The following is a 22,340-nucleotide window of genomic DNA, read 5'->3' as shown; positions in this document are numbered from 1 at the left end:
TAATACGAAGACAACAATAGTGACTGATACTATGGAATGGAAAGATCCATCAATGGAAAAAATAGATAGGACAGGAAGAGATACTGGAACTTAAAAAAGAATAGTGGTTAATTAAGGCATCATTACAAACCAGAGAGCAAAGAATATATTAGTCAACAAATGGTATAGAGAAAATGGATAGTTTGGGGAAAGAAAGCAAATTGGAGCTTGACTTCACGTCTAGAAAGTAATCCATGTAAAGAAAGATCCATAACTATTTCTAAAACTCACCTCGAAAAATAAAATACATTTAACTAGAGTGCATGGAGCATACATATACCGTTTACTGAGTCAATAGAAAGTGAACACCTTGTAATCATCACCCAGGTCAAGAACATTGCCTACCTGTATCCCAGAAGGTCCCATTACATCTCTCATCACATCCCCCTTCCCTCAACGCCTGACGTAACTACTCTCTTGATCTTTTTTCCTAGCTACTTATAAACATTTTACCATCTATATGTTCGTGTCTAAATAATATGGTTTAATTTTTTAACTGCTTTTGAACTTTAAGTTACTTGGTAATTATCAGTTTTTGACTTGCTTCTTCAGCATGATGTGTGAGCTGTAGTTCATTTTCATTATTATACTGTATTGCATTGTAATAATACACTACAATGTACCTATCCATTCTACTTTTGATGGTTACTTGAGTTGTTTCTAGGTTTTGGCTACTAAGAATAAATGTCACAATAAACACCCATGTATACCTCCACTTATATAAGTGCAAAAGTTTCACTAGGGTCTCTATCCAGGAATAAAATTATTGGACCACAGAGAATGTGCATCTTTATTTTCTTAGGCATTGCCAATTATTTCCAAAACAATTGTATACAGGTATACTCCAAGCAGTACTAGATGAGATTCTCATTGCTTTACATTCTTACTCTTGACATGTTTTTTTTTGTCAATCTGAGGAGTATGTCAGGCAGCTCATTATGATTTTAGTATGAATATCTTTGATTATTAATGAGGTTCGGCATATTTTCATGTGTTTATTGGCCATTTGTAGTTCCTTTTGTGAAGTTTCAATTCTAGTCTTTACCCATTATTTCATTGGGTTGTCTCCCTTTTGCTTATTTATTTTTATTTTTTATTTTTTTGGGAGGGTGGAAGGGAACAGCCAAGTTGTTGTCCTTCAGTCTTAGTTGTGGAGGGTACAGCTAGCTCAGCTCCAAGTCCAGTCGCCATGCGGCTGCCCGTCAGCAGCTCGTGGCAGCTCAGCTCAAGGTGCCGTGTTCAATCTTAGTTGCGGGGGGGCACAGCCCCCCATCCCATGTGGAAGTTGAGCCGGCAACCTTGTTTTTAGGAGCACAGGCTCTCACTAGCTGAGCCATCCTGCTGCCTGTTGGCAGCTCAGCGGCAGCTCAGCTCGGGCACAGCTCACTGGCCCATGTGGGAATCGAACCGGCAACCCTGTTGCTCAGAGCTTGCGTTCTTAACCAATGAGCCACACGGCTGGGCCCCTTCCTTTTGCTTGTTGATCCTGAGAGTTTTTAAAAAATATTTTTCAATAATGGTGCTTTGTCAGTTATGTGTTACGAATACCTTCCCCCACTCTGTGGCTTGTCTGTCCCTTTTTGATGTCTTTTGATGAAAGGAAGTCTTAATTTTTAATACAGCATAATCCATAATTTTTAAAATTTCTGGTTAAACTAATAATTTTCAGAATTTTCTTTAGTTTGTAGAGTTAACTTGCTTTACTTTTAAAATCAGAAAAAAATATTTTAAAGAATTTTCATGAGGATAGAATGAATAATCACAATTATGATGATGCTAAATTTCATTATAAAGTCTTCTCACATGTATTGTTGCATAACAGTTATTCTTCTAGCAAAAGCAATTTATAACACTGTGTTCCATAAAAACATAAAAAATATTGTACTTTTATCTGGAATCCATAGGGATGAGTAGGTGTATGTTAGGAAATGAATACTAATTGAGCAACAAGCAAGATTAATGCAGGTATTACAGGGATGAGCCTGGTCTCGGGTTCTTCTCTCCTTTTTCCTTTTGTTTTGTTCTTCCCTGTCCTCACTCTCCTTCCTTCCTTTTTCCTTTCTTTTTTCTTTAGCTGACCCTTCCACTTACCTCTTCTTTTCTTCTCCTTGTTACTTGATTTCTTGCTCTAGTTTTTAGTTCTTTTTGCACTTAATTCTTTCAATCTTTACAATTTATTGTTCTAGTAAAAGGCATGAACTTACGTTCCATGCATGCAGATTGGTTTTATTTAGTTGGGGGAATGGGGGGTGGGGAGGAGAAGTGATCAGAACTGAAGTTCCTCCTGAAAATTCATCATTCTTCTGGGTGCTAGGAAACAGCATGAGATAGTGTGAGAGGCCAGGACTAAACTGGGGACCCCAGAGCGTACTGCTTGTTCTGTGGTGAGACACACTTGGCCATTGACCTTAAGCTATGTGCCCTTCAGAAAGCAGCGTACAGGGATCTATTTACTTCTCTCCTAGCTACCTTGGGTTCTGCGCATTTTAATTAAGCAGATCAGGATTCCTGTTGGCCTTTGAAGACAGTACAGCCGCTATCTTGGGGCCATGTAGACAATGGCCTTGGATTTAGTAGGACTCTGACTAAATACGTAGGATTACGAACAGTGGACGAGGAAACTAGTACTAATTTCCCCTTCTGTTTCAAAACAGACACATAGTTAAATTAATGGTGAAAAAATTGCTGGGGCCAATTCAGTGACTTTAACAAAAGACATTTTAGAAAAGAACGTCTGACTTCTACTTTTGCTAAGACTGGCAAGTATGAAACAGAGTTTATTGAACTCATCTTAAGTCTAGCTTGAGAACTCCTGTGTTCCTTCTTGATAAATATTTATTATTTGGGTCTGCACAGGAGGACAATTTGTTAACATAAAAGACAGGAATTTGGCAGAGCAGAGCGTTGATGCTGAAGGGTGTGAAGGTGGAGAGCTGCTTATTCTTTTCCTGATGTTAGGTCATAGATGATCCAAGACCCTTTCAAAGGGCACAAGAGATTCTGGTTTCTGGGTTGCAGTAACTGACACCAAATCTCCCCTGACAGACAATACCACATGTAGGCAGGAAGAACGGCAAGCTGGCTCCCTGCCATTAACCCAGGGGGGTCTTAAGCCTGCTGTAGAGAAAGCAGCTTATCTCTAATGTGAGGACATCAGACTGTTTCATCTTTTCTCCACTTACGTCATTTCTTTTGGCAAGTGAGCAAGAAGCCTTGATTCTCGAAGCATGCCAATTGTAGATCGCCAGTGGTGATTCTCCAGCACAGACATATTCTAGAAAGAAAATTAAAATTGTAAACGAGAGAGAAGCTAGATAGTGATCTATCATGTTGAACGCAGCTTTACTGGGGCCAGCATTTACCCTCTGGCAAGTGTGTACCTGATGCCAGAGGCAGACTGGAGAAGAAACACAAAACAACCCCGGGCTTGTTCTCAGGGCTGTAATGAAGGTGGGACAGCAGCAGAGCCTCGCTGACCCTCAGCGCAGGGTTGAACGAGGGCCAGTTGCCAACATCATTCCCTTCTGCCTTGGCCCCTGTTTTCGATAGCTCAGCTGGGCAACACTCAGTGGAGAAGAAAGTAAGTGAAGGAGGTACAAATACGTAGTAATGGATACCATGGCGCTATGTGCATAACGTAAGCCAAGACTATACGCTTAACTGAAACGTGCAGGCCTCACAACGTCTGGTCTGATTTTCTGCACTGACCGTTGTTTCTCAACACCAATAAGAAACCTTCTGTGTCTGAACTGCCTGGGCAGCTGGTGACAAATTCAGACTCCCGAGTCCTAGTGAATACAGTTTTGATAAGTTTGTGGTGACTAATTTTTATGTACACTAAAGTTCGAAAACCACTGCCATGGAAGCTCTGTCAAGGCCTTCGTGGCCGGTATATTGGCACTTAGCCCATTTAGGTCTCAGTTTGAATTTATAATTGCTTCCGTGTTCAATTATATTGATATTTTCTCCCTTGTGGGAACCTCTGTGTTCAGGCTCCCCTTTGACCTTACTGTTATCTTAAATATGCTGCTTGTTGGAACATAGCTAACTATTTAAATAACAAATATTTCTTACAATCCATAGTGTTTTATTCTAATTAGTAACATTATTGCCTTACTACTGACTTGATACATATAGAGTAGAGCCCCTCTGGCTCCCAGGAAATCGTTTTGCTGTATTTTCTTATTCGTTTATTTGTTCAATCTCCATTTTGTTTCAAGAGGGGTTATAAACTTACAAAAAGTACAGGAAGATAATATTCATTAAAAGTGAGGAAAGGTTGCATGACTGCTTATATGAGGTACCTTGAGTAGTCACATTCATGGAGACAGGAAGGATGGTGATTGTCAGGAGGAATAGGGAGTTATTGTTTGCTTAATAGGCACAGAGTTTCAGTTTTGAAAGATGAAAACAGTTCTAGAGACGGGTGGTGGTGATGACTGCACAACAATGTGAATATAGTTAATACCACTGAATTATAAACTTAAAATGTTTAAGATGGTAAATTGTATATTATGTATATTTTGTCACAATGAAAAAAGTGAGGGTGAAGAAGCAGGGATGATAATATGGAGACTACATGGAGCCTGGAGAGAGACTGAAAACTATTCCATTATTTTGCCCCACCAATATATCTGAGCCACCCATAGGGTGCTCGGCGTTTTCGGGAAATGAGAAAAGAGAATCCCTGTGACGGACACAATCAAGGATCTATTAGGAAAAAGCAAGTTCAAGAAAACTGCAAATAGTTTTGGTTCTAAAGCCACACAGCAATTTCTCTCCAGGACTTTGTAGAATGAGTTTCATGAGGCAGTCTGACACAGGTCCTCTGTATAGGCGGTTCCATTGCCATGCATTTCTCTCCTTGTCAAGGAGTCATTACTCTTTCTTTACCACTTGAGCATGTTGGAACCCCTGATGAGATTATGCCTCTTTTATCAACTGGCCTATTATCTCCTTTTGGGCATGAGCCACACACAACAAAAGAGAATGTTTATTAGAAATAAAATGTTAGACTAATTTGTTTTGACTGTAAAGATTTATGAGAGCAGAGAGTGATAGGTTAGTGTGATGTAACAGATGTTCTATCTTGTGGTGACATTTAATTCAGTCACTCATGAGCACTGACTTCAAGACTAATTCAAGTAGATATGGACATGAGTGTCCTCCTGTGAGATTTTCAAGGGGCCTGAAAACTGTAACAAGATCTAATGATAAATGACACCATATCTCTATTGGGTGGGACGAAAGTGTCTGGAGGATTACCTTAAGCATTTTAATTTATGCCAGCCTGATTTAACATCTTCATTAATAATCTTCCTGAAGACAGCATAAAAGAATACTTGGGAAATTTGCTGGGTGAAACCATATTTGGAGATGAGCACCAGGGAAATGAAAGGAAATTGAGTGGGCCTGGAAGTTGGCACAGAATAAAAGAAGTAGAGTACACGATTACAAACACAACCTTTCGAGGGGCAGTCACTATAAATAAAATTATGTTTTGACCAGAACTGTGTTGGACACAGGGGCACTTTGGTGGATTCCAGAAAATAAGAAAAGAAGGGCAGCAGAGGCAGAGGGGACTGGCTAACATTTATGTTCATAAAGCACCTAGTTTACATGAGATCATTTAATATTTGTACAACTCTCTACTATTTTTATCATTAACACATAGATAATAAAATTTCAGTTTTCTCTGAGAGGCCACACAGCTAGTGAATGGATGAGGAAGGCATTAAGCCCAGGACTGCCAGTTGTCAAGACCTAAGCATTGCATACAACTTTTGCTGCCTTCCAAGAATTTCCACTGCGCAGCCATGTCCAAGCATTCAGAAGCCTGAAACTTATAAATTAATAAATACTTGTAGTTATGCTTAACTTCCCAAAATTTATCTACAGTTGCTACTTTAAAAAGCTATGATTGATTGTTTTAATTAGATGTTAATTTCTAAACCCACTCAGGAATCTTTACCTCCAGATTTGCTTTCATTGTGAAAAGTCCTGTAGTTTGAATGTCATGAGTTAGATTTAGGTTGTGTTGGGGGAGAACTCATCTTTCATTCGCTCTCAGCCCTCACACCTGATCAGTCTCTGAGACCTGTTGGTTCTTCCAACCTGGCATCACTTATACCCATCCCTTCTTTTCATTGCTGTGACCATATTTCAGTGCTTTCTTACCCTTCTTAATTCTCCTTCCTTCAGTCCATCCTTCCTACAGCTGCTAGAATGTGGCTTGTTTATTTGACAGAATTTTCTACCATCTCCCTAATCATTGGTTGAACTGCAAACTAATTTTTTTTGAGCACCTACTAATATGTCAGGTGTTATGGCAGGAACTAGGGATCCAAAGATTAGTAAGACAAAATTGCTGCCTTTGAGAAGCTCGCCTAATTTCAGCATGGTCATGCCGTCTGCTTATCCCCATTCCCTGTTCCAAGCCCCACAATAGTTTCCTATCAGATAAATTAAGCTTAACTCCTTAGCTCAGCAGTCAGTCCTCTCTAAAAATTGTCCCAGCTGCCATTCTGTTCCTATATATTTGAGATAATTTCATACCTTCACCTTTCCTTTCTTACAAAGCTCTTATAGTCCAAATAAATACCATATTAACAAGGCTTTATTATTTACATAATTATTAAATTATTAATATGAATGTCTTTTCCATCTCCTTTGTGCCACTTTCGTGTCTCCCAAGGTGGTTTATTATCCTCAAACACCTCTCTCTCTCTGTTTACTTATCAAACTACCACCTGTTTTCAAAGTCCGCTTCAAATACTCTGTCCGCAAAGGCGTCTGGAATCACTCCAGCCAGAGGCGAACTTGCTGTCCTCTGAGTCAGTCCTATAGCTCTCTCTTTTGGTATTCCTCAAGTCCTGAGTCCTGTTGGACCCAGTCCTGTTGACGTGTGTGAGAGTTATTCATGTACATGCCTTTCTTCCTACTAGATTTTCAACTACATGTGTGTAGGAAGCCTGCCACATTCCTTTAGTATCCATTCATCTCCATGCTTTGCACAGAAAAAGCGCTTTCTTTTAATTTGCAAAATAAGTCACTGAGCAAATTACTAGATTTCATTCAACAAATACACTGAGCAGTTACTATGTTCCAGGCACTGTAGCATGTGCTTGAACTACATCAATAAACAAAATAGACAGAGAACTAGTGGTGGCAGGAATGGGGAGAGACAGGTAATAAAAATAAACATAATAAATACTTTAATTTTGGAAAAAAATTGTATAGCATCTCAGAAGATAAAAAGTGCATGGCCAGAAGGAAACGTAGAGCAGGATAGTGGGAATTTGGGAGTCTTTGGGGTGGGGGCTGGTAAGATAGCCAGGGTACGAGGTAAGATTTGAACAAAGACTTGAAGGTAGGAGGGAGCTAGATATGCTGGTATCTGGGGGAAGAGTGTCACAGAGGAAAGAAATGGATCAAAGCTCCCACGGGGTTAGGAGCAAATAACCATGTGATCAGTGTGCAGTGGAGAAGGAAAGCATTCAAACAAGTTAGAGAGGCAATGAGAGGCCAGATCATGTATGGTTTTCTGGCTATGATAAGAATTTTGGTTTTTACTCTGAGATAAACTAGGAGTCACTGCAGGAATTTGGGAAGAATGAAATTATATGACTTACATTTAAATAAGATCACTTTGGCTGCTATGTTGAAAATAGACTTGGTCAGGTTAAGGGTAGAAGCAGGTGTAGGAGGCTGTTTGGGGGTGATAGCAGTCATCCAGGAAAGATGACAGAGGGTTGGACGAGGGAAGTCGAGGTGGTGAGAGGGCCGATTTCTGGATCTGCAAGGATGACTGCAGTGTCTCTGGCCTGAGCGACTGGAATGGCATGCTTATTACCTGTGATGAGAAGCCTGCAGGTGCAGCAGCTTTAGAGGAGTTCAACATGGGGCATACGATGCCAAGCTATCCATTAGACACATGAACGTAGACATGATCGTGGAGATATCAAATAAACAAAGTAGTAACATCAAAAAAAGAAAAATGGAATAGTCACACAAGTGATGTAGTAATTCGTGGGTTAGAGGGAAAATGTCACATAAAGGGAAAGATTGAGCTGATTAATTATTTTGAAGCTGTCAGGTTTAAGATTAAGCATCAGGTATGGTCGAAGCTCCTGTCTGTTCATTCCCTAAATCCATTTTCCTTTCCTACTTATTCACACAACTTCAGTTTTTTGATGGTCTCATGGCTATCCAGAATAAAGATAACATTTCCCAGCCTCCTTTACAAATAGGTGGAACCACTTGGTTGAATCTTGACCCATTAAATGTAAGCAGAAATATTGAGTGGGATTTCTAGGAAGGTTGTTAAAAAGGAACTGACTCATCTGGAAGAGGCTTCTTTTGCTTTCTCCCTCATTGTTTCTACTCACTGTCTGGAATGCAGCAGGAATGGCTACAGCTCCAGCAGCTACCTTGGGCTATGAGGACAAGTGTCACACCCTATTGATGACAGACTGTGGAACTAGAAAAATCTTTAGTCCCTCATCCTTAATTTTGTGGAGCCACCATGCCTACTCTGGATTGCCAACTTGCAAACTTCTTTTATGAAGGATAGAAATACACTTCTGCCCTTGTTTAAGCCACTAAGTTATTTAAAGTTATTTTATTGTCTTCCATATCATCCTGAAAGAGTTAATGAAAAGAACGTCTCAATGTCTTGCTCTATAATAGTGCTTAAGGTTTTTGCCTAAGAATGATAATAAAGAATTTGATAATTCCAAAAAAAGAGAGAGGAGACATCACCTTCATAAAGTCAGAAACACACACACACACGCACACACACATACACACACACACACACACACACTTTTATTTCTGAGATAAACCATGACCATCTTTTAGGAAAGACTTTCCTCGTTCTCCAAATAGAACTGACAGCTCCCTCTTCTAGCTTCCCACCCCCAACTCAAGTTTCTATTCTAGTTCCTAAAGTACCTTGTAACAACTTTGTTCACTGGCCTTGCTGCCACGTATCAGTGATCTTCACCTGTATGTTCTTTTACTCTTGAAAAGAATTTTGAAAAATTATGCTCTTTCTATACTTTTTAGAATTGGTATCTAAAATTACAAATTTCAATGGTAACAAAAGATGTAGTAATGTCCTGTGTGTTTGTAAATATTGTATTTTAATATAAAATCATTATATTACTCTGTTATGTATTAAATGTATCTAAGGGAATTTATATACTAATGGCATTTAATGCCCATTGGAAAAAAGCACATGAATAATTTATTCTTTGTCAGAAATTTTAAATTGATTTTTTTCCTTCTAGAACTTATATTTCCATTCCATTTTCCCAGAGAATTTTATTTCATGTAATATATTGTTTTATGTGTGAAATTCTTTTATTGTCAACCTATCACATTTCTCTGCAACAAAAATAAGTACATAAATTGAAATTTTAATTTAACAAATGTTCCTAACATCAGGCTCTAAGCAGGAAATATTTTTCCAGCTTGTGTTTAGAATGCAATTTTTATTAGTAACTAACTGATCAAACTACACATATGTTACAAATTTGGGAAAAAAATCATTTGCTTAAGAATAACAGTTTATTGGCAATGCATCCATTCATGAGATGGCTGGGAGAGTTATAGTGCCTCAATTATAGGAGACTTCCTTTAATATTTTTAGTTGTTCCTTCGGTATTTTTTTCACACTGGGACAATATGCAATACCGGTGCAATTGGGATAATATAAAATATACATAATGGGTCAGAGCTATGTCTTTCTTTTGTAAAGTGGGAACAGGGTGATTCTGAAAGAGGAGTGGAAAAGTGGCACTGACCCTGCAAGCACATTCCAGGCAGATCAGTTTAAGGACCTGAAAATGGATTCTGTTAGCACCATTCATGCCTGTGTCCCCCTTGGAAAGTCTTCATGTATCCCCACGGGATCACATGCCTCGTCTGAAAACTGCTGCCATACATGATTGCCATTGAAAGTAGGGAACATATCTCATTCATCTTTGTGCCCTGGTATGTGGCACAGTGCCACTTCAATAAGTAAATATTTGTTGAATGGATACTGAGTAATTAATTTCCGAAACCTAAAAAGTGCAGAAGCTGCAAAAGTTTAAGTAACTGCTAAAAGTAAAAGAATTCTGTTAAATTTTTGGTCAACGGCTGATAGAAGCCAGACTTGGGATCTTATGGTGTGAAATCTTTAGACTTAGGCAAAAGCCGAAGGGTTTTAAAATTATTATAGCAATGGGCTCTCTCCTACTCTCCTACTGCTCATTCACAGACAATGAGGATCAGGTAAACGACTCCAGAAACAACATATGTCAGATAGAATTCGTCAATTACAAGATAAAAAATATGAAAATCATTATAAAGAATTTTTCAATCAGTGCTTCTCATTCTTCAGGGTGTACCCTTGATGTAAGGTAGCAAGAATGTAATAACCAGCAGGAGTACCTACTAAGTGGGCAGTGAGGGTGCATGCCTTGGCGTGGTGGTCTCCCTGGTCTTCGTGCTGTTGCCTTTGCTTGTCAGATTTCCACTTTGGGTTTCTGTGTGTACTCGCTGTTGCCCATAGTACTGATCTCTCTGTGTTACTCAGGTTGTGTCATTCTTGCTGCATGCATCCACTCCGTGCATCCACCATCCATCCATCCACTTACACACCCAGCAAACCTCCCACCACCCAACAAGTATTCACAGAACACCAGGACTGTGCTGGGTGCTTAGGATACAACACTGAATGAGGTGGGTGCCCAGGAGCTTGCAGACTGTGGGCGGTATGAACATCTAATCAGGCAGGGGCAATGTAGAGAGACAGACACTATGATAGAGGAAGTAATAGAAGGCTGTGAAAGCATATAGGATGGGCATAGAAGATGGTCTTTTAAAGAAAAGGAAGGCTTTCAAGAGGAAGATATGTGCAAATTGAGATCAAAAGGTTGAGGGTACAGGCAATGGAGAGGGGACATATTTTATTAAAATAGGCGGAAGGAAGAGCATGTGTGTGAAGACCTATAAGAGAGAGGACATTTTGTATCTTCCTTCCCTGTTGTATTTTTTTTTAATCATTAGAAATTATCACTTTCTAATATACTACATATTTTACTTAGTAATTCTCTGCTTCCCCAAGTAGAAAGCAGGGATTTTTATTTGTTTTGTCCCTCTTCCATGTTCCCAGCACCAGGCATGTATTAAGCACTCAATGAATATTTGTTGAATGAATACAGGAATGAGCGATATGTTTGGGAATCTGAAAGTAGTTCAGACTGGATGATGCATAGAGGCCTAGTTGAGTAGTGGTGGGAACTGACGCTGGAAAGTATAGCCGGGTCAGCTTGTCACAGGGTTTGTAAACTGTTAAGACATTAAAACTCAGTCCTGAAGCCAAGAGGATTTTAACCAGGCATCGATGGGTCACATTTGAGTTGCAGGGAGCTTATTCTAGCTTCACAGTGGAGGAAGGGTTAGAGCCAGGCCAGGCTGAGGACAGACAAGATGATGATGTTGGTGCCTGCACTAGTGGCAGGGCTGGGGTCATAAGCTGGAACGCACTGGTGATTCCTAGGGAATGGCCAGAGTTCCCTCACTGACAGAGAGGTGGCTCTGCTCCTGTAGACACATCTGGCTTTCATAGTAACTCAAAGAGCAATACCAGCAAAAGGTAGATTGAAAAGAGAAGAAAAGCATCAGAAATGCCCATGGAGATCTGAACAGAAGACGAGATGATACCACTTGAATAGCCACTAAAATCCTGGCACTGTTCTGGAATCCTACATTGGGTACCACCACATTGGTCTACCTTTAAGAAGCATCAGTTCAGCAATTTCACATTATCCCAACGACAATGTGTTCTAGTGTCCCAGAATCTCTGTGCTTGTAGTTTTAAGCATGATCTTCATCTTAAAGTTGAGAGAGTAAATATCCACTTTTGTGAAAACAAAACCTATTAGAATTTTAATTTGAAAAAAATAAAACCCTTAAAGTCCCTACAACAAAACCTCTATTTCTCTTTGTGTCTGAATTATCGAGTACTATTCATCCTAAAAACAAAACAATCCCTTTGTTCTGGAATAACAACACATCTGGCGTTTAATAAACCACCAACACAGGTTTTCAAATTAAATCAAGAGTCTGTTTGTCAAAGAGACTCTGGCAGCATAGATTTGCTATTATACAAGGCAGCTTTACACTGTTGGGCTTTTTTCCCTATTTGTCAGACACTTTCTTTGATTAAAATACTCAGGATGATGTTGATAAACTGAGTCTGGTGCACAACAGCCATCAGAGTTAATTACATCTTTTAAATCAGAGGACATCAGAAGAAAAACAACAACAGGAACACAGTCTGTGTTTTCATATTTAACTGCTCATGAAACAGAGAAGCAAGACTCTAGGAGATAATGAAGTGGCTGAGTCCTCCCCTAACAAGGCAAGTGGTCTCCTTTGATAATGCGGCAATAGCCCCAGCCCTGGAGGTCTCAGAGGAGCTGAAGCTCCTTGAGTCTTAAACAGGACCTCGGCCCTTGAAGCAGCTACAGCATTGCCATGTTTACTGCCTGTTTGAAGATTTCTCTCTTCGGTTCGATCTGCATCTGCCCAAGTCACTGCTCTCAGAGCAAGGAGCCTGGAAATCGATTGTTGTCCAAGGGACAGGACTGAGTTCAGATCAAGGCTATGGACATGCCACATGCCAGCCACCTCACCATGAAGAGCAGAAGCTTTAGAAAACAGGAAATCCAATTTGGGCCTCCTTTCTACAATTTTCATACTACTTGCCCCAAACACCTTTCCTATTGCAGAAATTGTGAGGTTATATATAATCTTTGCAGCTTCTTGTTTGAGTAGAGGTCATAGAACCATGTGGAAGGAACGTTTCTCTAGGTTCTGTCAACTTCATATTTATGGTTCAGAGTCATTACAAATAAAAAGCAGTTAAAAATGCTGACCTCCTCTAAGTGCTTGTGATAAGTGACTAAGAAAAATGATTATAAACTTTTGCAAGACAGTATAAAATGTAATAAATATAATGTTTCACGGAACAATTAATTATTAATTATTTTATTTATTAGGTTACTCTGTCACTAGTTAACACATAGTTGGACTCTATCAAGAGGAATTAAATTTTAAATTGAATTGAAAGTGATTCCTTTGCAATTGTAATAACCAATATTGTATCTGATTTAATGCTTACTTTACCCAACTGCTGAGCCCATGCCTGTGGGGGGGTTGCAGGGTCGAGGGACAGAAGATGCATTTTGGGTTTTATCTCTCACATGCTCGTTTTCCTCTCAGTCCACCCCGGACACCTGGACTGCTTCCAGTCTGATGAGAGAAGTTCCAGGTGGAAGTGCCTTTATCGCCTTCATGTTGAACTTGGGTTGGCATGAACGCTAGCGAGTCCAGCCCAGACAGCAGACAATGGGAGAGAGCCCTCTGACCTGGCCTTCACTCCAGCTGCACTGGCTCTCTCTTTATCTCAGGGCAGAAGCACAGGCTGAGCATTATGCAATGATCTTCTTATTTATTAGAACTAAAAGAGCACAGCCAACAAAAGGAGGGAGAGGAAGCCCTCTTCCATTTTATCTCACTTGTAGTACGTCTGGATTGTAGCAGTCACGCACAGGGTGTTCTTAAAGCCACATAATTCCTGGCACATCCTTTCTATTGTATTCTCATTAACCAAGTGTGTGTTCATGTATAATTTTTGTATTTATATATACACAAACATTTTTGTATATATATACTTGTACTCACAGTATATTGTGTAACATAAATATAGTATATAATATATTATATATGTATATATTCTCACTCATAACCATGGTTCTTAGTACTTTCTGATTCTATAACTCATTTTAAAATATGAGTGTAAGTTATGGATCCTCTCCCTAGAAAAATGTGCATAGGTACACCCTCTGAACATCTGCCTATAGTTTCCTGAAAGCTCACTCATGTCTCAACGAGCAGGCCCTTGGTAGGACAAAAAGCAACATTTCCAAAGACTTTTAAATATCATGTGTCGTTCATGGTCTTGCTCAGCTTAAATATTATGTAACACGATTTTTGTTTCCCTAAATGGAAAACCTGAAGGGCTATACCAGGTTCTCATCTACAGCTTGATGCAGAGTGAAGATTTTCTGACCCCGGTCACGTTCTGTAAAGCTAATCTACAGTTTCTACAAAAGAGAGGATGTGCACTTAAGCATAATATGCCCAAGACACTGATCTGAGAGCAGGGGCAGTTCACAGCGGGGCTGTGCTCAGCTGAAGGCCATAGGGACAGCCCGTTTTCAGTCATTCTGGAGTTGGGATTTTAATCCCCAAAGTACATTGGCTAGTGCTGTCAGCTCTGCTACCCAAAATGCTGTACTTCAAAGCTCACTTTTCACCATTTTTCGTCCATGAGGTTCTTTTTTCCCCTCCCAAAACCACTTGCAGAATCAATTTCTGTCTTCCCATCTCATTTTGTTTGTGGAGTATTTAGCGAAGGCTCTCGCACTTTGCGACACTTGTCTCTAATCTTCTTGTCTCTCTCACTGCAGTAGGAGGACCCAGAGGAGAACTCTTTTGTTTCCTGCACGTAGTGGGTGATTGATATGAGTTTGAGGGGCAGTAGGCATCGTGCTTAGGGACTTCTGCTCTGGAGACTATAGACTTGAGTTCTAATCCCAGCTTTGCCATTAATTAGCTATTTAGTTTTAGGAAAAAACACTTGAATTTCCTAAGTATCAATTTTCATCTTTCTGTAAAGTAGGTATGATAATCCCCATCTAACTGGGCTATTGTGAAGAGTAAATGATATAATACATAAAAAGCATTTAACCCAGCATTTGAATCATAGTTAGCGTTGAATGAAGGTTAGTTGTATAATTTGTTGAACTGAGTTTTACAGGGAATTTATCTTTTTGGGGTTCCTTTAGATAGTAAACATTGGTATACAGCCAAATATTAATGGTATTATAATTTTTTTGGACAGAAGTGAAATTTCATAGTATTTTTCAAGTCCTCTTAAATATCTTTACTTTTAATATGTAAAGTCCCAATTGGCAAATAAAAGTTTCAGCTTTTATCCTACTTAACTCTAGGATATTGGAAGTAACCTAATGATACTGGTTTACTTTCCACACTATTTGTATAACACAAAGACATGGATTGCTAGCTTCTAAGAGATCCTAAGACCAGTTGAACAGGGAAACTGGTGAAGACAATATCTTAAAAGTGGTTTTGAGCCCTATATTTCCATCTCTCTCTAGTCATTATCAAAAGGATTCTTCTCTTTCCTATCAAAGATCAGGGCAGACAGTTCAGATGCCGATAAATTCACTGCTAGAAAAAAAAATAGCGCACCTTGTAGTTACATTTTTGGATACAAAGAACAACACAGGTATTCAAAGACTTTTTAAAAAGTTATATCTATATGAATATCTTTAGCTAACTCCTCAAAACTTTTTAAAACTGGGATTAAGTTTTCTTGAATTTTGTCCATTTTGAGCACCTGTGTTTGAACAAACGTTTGAGGACAGAGATTATATTTTATTCATTTATGTACTTCTAGACATAATTACACATGTGTCATCTGATATGTGTAATAAATAGTTGCTGATTAAAAATATACAAGATTATATGTTGCATTGAAAAGGCTGCAGAATTTGGTTGTATTGGAATGTTTATTTTTAACAAAGAGATTAAAATAAAAACTATTACAAATTATTTGTACTTCAAAGGTTTGAGTAAGGAATCTATTTTTCGGAGAACATTTTAATATCTAAAGAAGATAGATCGGAGTGTTTTTATTTTGAGAGTCAATTTTTGTTAATTAGCATTGACTACTTATTCATTACTGATGAAATTCTACTTTCTTGATTTAATGATTTTAACATCTGGCATATTTATTTCTGAATTCATATATAAATGTGAATTCATTATGTGTTTTATATATACTACATGTCAAAATACAGTTTTATGACCTCATTTTTATGTACTAATTAGCCAGTAGCAGTAGATACTCTCTTAAACTCCATTGCTATGATTTATTTGATGATGAGAAATTAGAATTATGTAAGCATTTACATTATTTGGGAATGGATCAAGTAGCCAGCCTTGCTGATTGATTTTCTTTGTCTAATAAAAGACAACTGAAAAAGTCAGAATTGATAGGAATACAAAATCTACTTGGGGCTCTCGATCTAATCATTCATTTTCCGCCCCCCCTAGTCAAATGTCTATGTTTTTCTCAAGCAATAAATTTAGTTTCTGAGATAGTTTAGAAAGTTTACTTTTAGTTTATATTTATCTTTGTTTAGTTTTTAGCTCATCACCCAAAGATTTCTTAGGTCTGTCATCCTGTCCCCTCTATAAGGTCATATCTATCCCAGCTTTGGGTGTTGGCTGTAGGTCCAAGAGAGCCCAGTGCTGAAGTACATTCCAGGTGGAGCCATAAACCTTGGAACCCCAGTTCCTACCTACGCCAAAAGCTAATTAACTGGATGGAGAAAGGCTTTTTAAAATGTTCCAAGTGTGCTTTATTGGAAATCAATGCATCCTTAAGCTGCAACGTCTTGTATAATACAGCTGTTTTATGGGGATCTGTCAGGAATTCTTTCAGCACTGATTTCTTTCAAAAGATCTACTAAAACAGAGGTCAATAACTCCTTTGTATGCAGTGATTTTGTAAAAAAAACAATCAAAGGTCTTCAAAGAATCACGTTGAAAATTCTGGGAGTAATTCATTTATGATATAGGCTTTAATATCTGAGACAATAGCATAGGTAAAAGTTCTCCAGGTCAACCTACTCATGTTGCTGAACTATTTTATAACAATGAAGTATGCCTATTGTCTTTGATAACATAGCTCTGACTCAAAGGCAATAAGCTTTAGAAATGGCCCTAGAGGCATAAACCCGAATTAGGATTGCACCTGGCAACTATCATTTATAGAAATCCTACAAGGACTGGCTTCAACTGGCCATCATATATGAGATAGTTTCCAGTGAAACAGATATATCTTCAGACCACCAGAGAGTAGGCTCAGAGATCCTGCTTGACTTGGAACAATTTCAAAGCTGCATTGGAGCAAATTGAACTCCTTGGATATCCTTGTAAACCAATGAAATCTGTTTTGAGGGATATCCTGACCTTTTTCAAACTCATGCTCTTTGGCTGTGGTCATCACGGAGGCTGACCCTGAATGAAGCTGCCTCCAAGGGTGAGACTCAGGCTCCAGCACTGGGCCTAAGGCAGTTGGTGTACTGTGTTTGGTTCAACATTGAGCTCTCTTACCTGATAAAGGTTGGCGAGGTGGTGGTTAGTTTTGATCAGAAATGGCTGATTCACCCCTGGGTGGTCAACATCGTGTGCTGCTGCAGCCAACAGTCCAAGCATGATATCCAGAGGTGTGAGGAAGCTGGCGAGCTGAAACAAATTGGGAGACTGATGGGTGTGCTTTCACAAGTAGGTTAGCATTTGTTTTGGCTAAATCAAATGGAGTGAATCATCAAAGTATTGTTCAGGTCTTTCATCTAGACCTTTACCCCCTGAAGCAGTGAATGAGGTGATAGTCACATGGAATCGCAAGAAAAATGAAAGGACTGCCTGGAAAGTAATTAAGTGAGTCAAAGTGTGTAGGTCATTCCAGCACCTCCCCCCCCCCCGCCCCGCCCCCCAACTGCCACTGTTTCCTTTTGTTGTTGTAGGATCTGTTGCCTCTCAGCAACACTGCTCTGTGGTGGGCAGGGAGAAGGTAGAGCCTGCAATCAGCCTTGCTCTTAGAGAAAGCTGTAAATGAAGGAAAAAGCTAAAGCTGAAGTGATGGACACATGAAAAAAATCATTTGTGTATTTCAACCATTCACTATATTGTCGCCACTTCTTTGAATAGGAAATCAAGTGTGGGCTGAATTGTAAAATTTGCATATTTCTTCAATGTGTAGTCAATAGTAGGGGAATGTGTGAGAATCTGTCATTTTTTTTTTTGGCTAGCTGGGAAAATAAGGAGGGTAATAGGAATCCAGTACTAACTTTAAATATACAACTGTGTGATATATTACAATTTTCAGAATACTTAGAAATTATAAAACAAAACCGGTGATGTCTTTAAGCTATTTTATATGGACGAGGCATCTACCTAGTTTTGTCTTGAAAATGACTGTCTGGCATCTGTATAGTCAGTGGTTGATGGTAAAACTGATTAAACTAAATAGAGTCTTGGACTGGGATACTGTTTTCCAAAAACCTTAAGAAAACTCATCTTATATGGTATACCAACTAAGTTTTATATGGCTAAGAAATGCCTCGATTTTGAGTAACGAGCATGATGACTCTGTTTTTAATTTTGGATTCATTTATCGCATCTAAGCAAGCTGAGCCTTGAGGAGTTTTGATTCTATCTGTCGATGAAAAACCATGAGGTGGAGACTTTTCCCAGAAAACTTCAGTGGTGGTACCATTTGTGACAAAGGCCCAGTGCAAAGCAGCTAGATCCTGGGACTGGTGAAGATATCTAAGATGGAAATTGTTGTAGAGAGCATTGTTTTTGTCTTAATGCAGGCTTGAAAACATGCGAATTATGAAAGGAAGCCTCCAAAAGTTTACAGCCCCTTTCATGAGTGCTGTACGATTTTTAGAGTTGATACTGGAATTTTAATAGGAAACAATTTGTGTTCCTATTGTGAATGACCCATAACACAGTTATTCTGATATGTTGGGTGGTTTGGGATCGAGCAGGTAGTTGGCTGGCATTTCCAGATGGTTGAGGAGGCACCAAGTCTTGCCTTACCTTTGGCTCCTTTAGGTAGCAGTGCATGGCCTGGGTGACATCAGCCGCGTGAACAGCATTGTGATATGGGTTTTGGCTGTGGTAATCTTCTTGAACCATGACTGGGAGGCAAATAGATAATCCAATCAGTTAAAACCAAAACAGGAAGGGCATACTAGCTCAGACTTATGAGGGTTCCTTTTGCTTAAAAGTGTCAGTGTCTCCAAAATGTGCAGCCTGGGGATTCTTTAAAAACGAACGTGGTTTTTAAGGCTTGCCAGTTCCCCTGATCTGTTTTTAGTGGAGAGGAGGGGGAGGGCAGACGGGATAAAGGCTAGCCGGATTCGTGAGTCCTTTGGGACCCCTCTCCACCTTCATAAATCACCCCTGTCTGGCATTCATGAAGGCTTGCATTCATAGGAAAAAAATAAATATGTGGGAAAAGAACAACTTTATTTCACACTATAGTTTAATTATTTAAGTTTGCTGCCATTTATGAATAATATGCCATAAAAGAGATTTCCTTTAAAGAGTCCTAGTGGCATCAGACTCCTGATATCCAAAGATGGATTTATCAGTTAAATAACAAATACTGACCAAAGCAAATCTGGGACTACTTCAGGAAGAAAGTCAAGGTACTGTGTTGATCCAACTGAGAACTCCTTGGTTTTATTTCTACCATATTCAAGTTAAGTGATTATTTTTCATGCCTTTCCAATCTAAGGACCAGAGTGCTCTTGGAACCAAACAGAGACATAAGCAAGGCAACTTGGTCTGCTATTTACAGAAGCCACAGCCTGCTTCAGCTAATAACCAAAGCAATGCTTAGGATGCAATATAATCAGAGTGCAGAGAACATCCAGGTTTGCAAGTGTGGCCATATTTTCTCAGCCCATGCTCTGAATGTGGCTCTGGATTCTGGTATTATTTCTGTTATCAAATCTTTACATTCTTTACATGTACACTGGGTGCAAACACATGTCCAAAGTATCTGTATTCTTTCTCTTTAGACAAACCAAAATTATTTGGCCTTATTCATGGCTGTTACTTTGCTCAAGCAATCTAAATTCAATTAGCTGGGGGTTATTTGTAGTTCTGAAACTGAGCCACACTGTGGTTTGTTTAAAAAATGTCTGTTGTGCCACATATACCTTTTATTTAGTAGGTTTATTTTACAATTATATTTAAACTCCGGCACTTATTTGTACTGGGCAAGTTACTTAACCACAAGTTTTCTTCTCTATAAAATGGGGATAACAATAACCTCAATCACAAAAGGAGACTGTAAGTTAAATGTGTTAATATATGCAAGTCCTTAAAAGAATCCCTGGCATATTTAAGCCTGGTTGTTGCAGCTGCTACTTTTGCTGTCATTGTCACTGTTATTTTACTCTTGATGGCATCAAGTCAGCTTTCAAATTCAAAGCACAGCCATGGGGTAAGTCAAAGAAGCCAGAAACATGCTAAGTGGCAGCAGGAAGTCATTTTGTGATTAAAAATGTGCCCTGGATCATTCACTGGCAGGTAAATAAGAATGAACATAAAGTCAAATAAGAACTGGGGCTGCTTTTGATAGAGAGTAATGGTGGAGTTGAGTGGGAAGATGGTGGCCTTTCAAGTCAGAGAGACCTGGGCTTCGATTGAGGCTCTGCCAATTATAAGTTGTTGACCTTGAGCAAGTTATGAAACCTCTTTGCACCTCTCCTTAACAGAGGGCCAAATGGTGGTGATAATGCACAGCTTGCAGGGTTATTGAAATGGTTAGACATAACATATCAACAGCATCCTGCATGTAGTGGGCACTGCATAAATGATAGTTCTTATTATTTAAAAAAAAAGGGTTGGAGGTTTTGAAAAATTTCTTTCCCGGTTTGGAATGATTTGAGCAACCCCTTTTGGGGGTTTTGTTGATATGTAAGCAGATCAGTAACTTCTTTGACATTTACATGTTCTTGATGGTTTTCTGTTTATAGCCTTTACTGTTATAAATGTAACTAATCAAGAAAAGATTTTTTTCAGTGATTTAAATGGGTAAATCATATTTTAAAATTAAGTTGAGATAATTTACGACTAATTTGAGGTCTTCATCTACCATGCTATAATTCTTGCCACCTTATATTAAATAATATCATGGACTTCCATTATTCTTGGGAAGGAGATAGGCATTCAGAAAAAAAAAGACTTACCTAAAAACCTGTGTAAGGTCACCATATCTAACTTGAAATGGTGAATGAGTCCATGGGTGTTGAAGAGGTGGCACAGCAGTGTTACCAGGCTATTTCCTATAGAAAAACAGTTAAAACAAAACTCATTTTCATCACCATTAAAATATCAAGATTGACAATAGGATCCAAAGTTTTCCCCTTTAGATTTGAAATTATTCAAGTATAAAGAATATTATTACTAGGTTTTCTCTTATTGTACAAGTAAAATTAGCTCATATCTTCTCCTTACACCAAAGGCAATGAAAATGTTAAGAGTTAGAAGGAGTCTGTTTTCTGTGTGTGTATGTAGGTGTGTGTGTGTGTGTGTGTGTGTGTGTGTGTGTGTGTGTGTGTGTATGGATTTTGTGTGCTTTTTTTTAGCTGAGCCACCCTGCCACCTGTTGGCAGCTCAGTGGCCCGGAATCAAACCCGTGACCCTGTTGCTCAGAGTGCGCACTCTTGAGCAAGCTCTTAACCAACTGGTTAACCACTTGGCCAGCTGGATATTTTTTAAAGGCACAGTTTGATGGTCCTTAAGTTGCTTCCAATCCTACATTTACGTGGGTATTTAAGCCACTGTATTGCTTAATAGTTATAGTCTTTTTTTTTTTCCTATGGAAAATCACCCAAGATGAGATTTGACCATGACTTATTTTATAACTCAAGCCAGCAGGGATGCAAAATTGAAGCTACAATAACTTGTAAGCATTCAAGAAATATTGTTTATTAAAGAATAATGATTTTGAATTTTAAAAACATTATGGTTTATGAAAGGCTTTGAAATGGACCAAGAAGATGACTGGATGTCTTAAATGGAAAAGTAGGTGTGGCCTAAGCACACTCTTCCAGGGTACCTGATTCTATGACTTTCTGCATCTTTCACTGTGTTAGAGCTATTTCACAACAAAGTTGTAGACAACGGAAAGCATTGCAAGTGATTCTTGTCCATATGCATGCAAATAAAAAATTAGGTGGAAATACAATTGATTTTCCCCTCCCAGTTTTGCAGCTATTTTAAAATTTATTTTAGCATTTCTCACTGCACATAATATATATGTGGCTCTTTGAAATGTCCTTTGAACTAGTTGTAGCATCTTACTGGATCTCTAATTAACTGAGTTAAGTGCCATCTTTGATGTGCTCTTTTCATATTTTTACAAGAATTTTGATTATACTCTCTTTAAACAAATACCATTTAACAAATTATTTTGTTCATGGTTAATTTCATTTACTGGTACCCATTTCTCAGTTGACTTGCGCAAAGGGAAATATGTGATTATGGGATCCATCCCTACATGGTCTAGTTGGCTTTCCACAGTGTAAAGCTCAGTTTCATGGTCTTAGGCTGCATCTCTTTCCACT

The 22,340-nt window shown here is 38.8% G+C and overlaps 1 protein-coding gene across 2 annotated transcripts in view; it reads right to left on the bottom strand.

Moving 5' to 3' along the window:
* The window catches only part of PDE7B (phosphodiesterase 7B), a 298,624-nt gene that overhangs the window by 18,040 nt on the left and 258,244 nt on the right, over nucleotides 1-22,340 (bottom strand). For both annotated transcript variants that reach the window (XM_019648129.1, XM_019648128.1), the window contains 4 exons: nucleotides 20,961-21,056; nucleotides 18,796-18,896; nucleotides 17,302-17,433; nucleotides 3,222-3,313 (listed from right to left, as the gene is read on the bottom strand). In XM_019648129.1, coding sequence (XP_019503674.1) covers nucleotides 3,222-3,313; nucleotides 17,302-17,433; nucleotides 18,796-18,896; nucleotides 20,961-21,056 — 421 coding nt within the window. The remainder of the gene's footprint in view (nucleotides 1-3,221; nucleotides 3,314-17,301; nucleotides 17,434-18,795; nucleotides 18,897-20,960; nucleotides 21,057-22,340) is intronic.

The sequence above is a fragment of the Hipposideros armiger genome, unplaced genomic scaffold (assembly GCF_001890085.2).
Source record: "Hipposideros armiger isolate ML-2016 unplaced genomic scaffold, ASM189008v1 scaffold_120, whole genome shotgun sequence".
Taxonomy (NCBI): domain Eukaryota; kingdom Metazoa; phylum Chordata; class Mammalia; order Chiroptera; family Hipposideridae; genus Hipposideros; species Hipposideros armiger.
The sequence above is the reverse complement of the archived record's forward strand: the minus strand, read 5'-3'. Positions and strand labels throughout refer to the sequence as shown.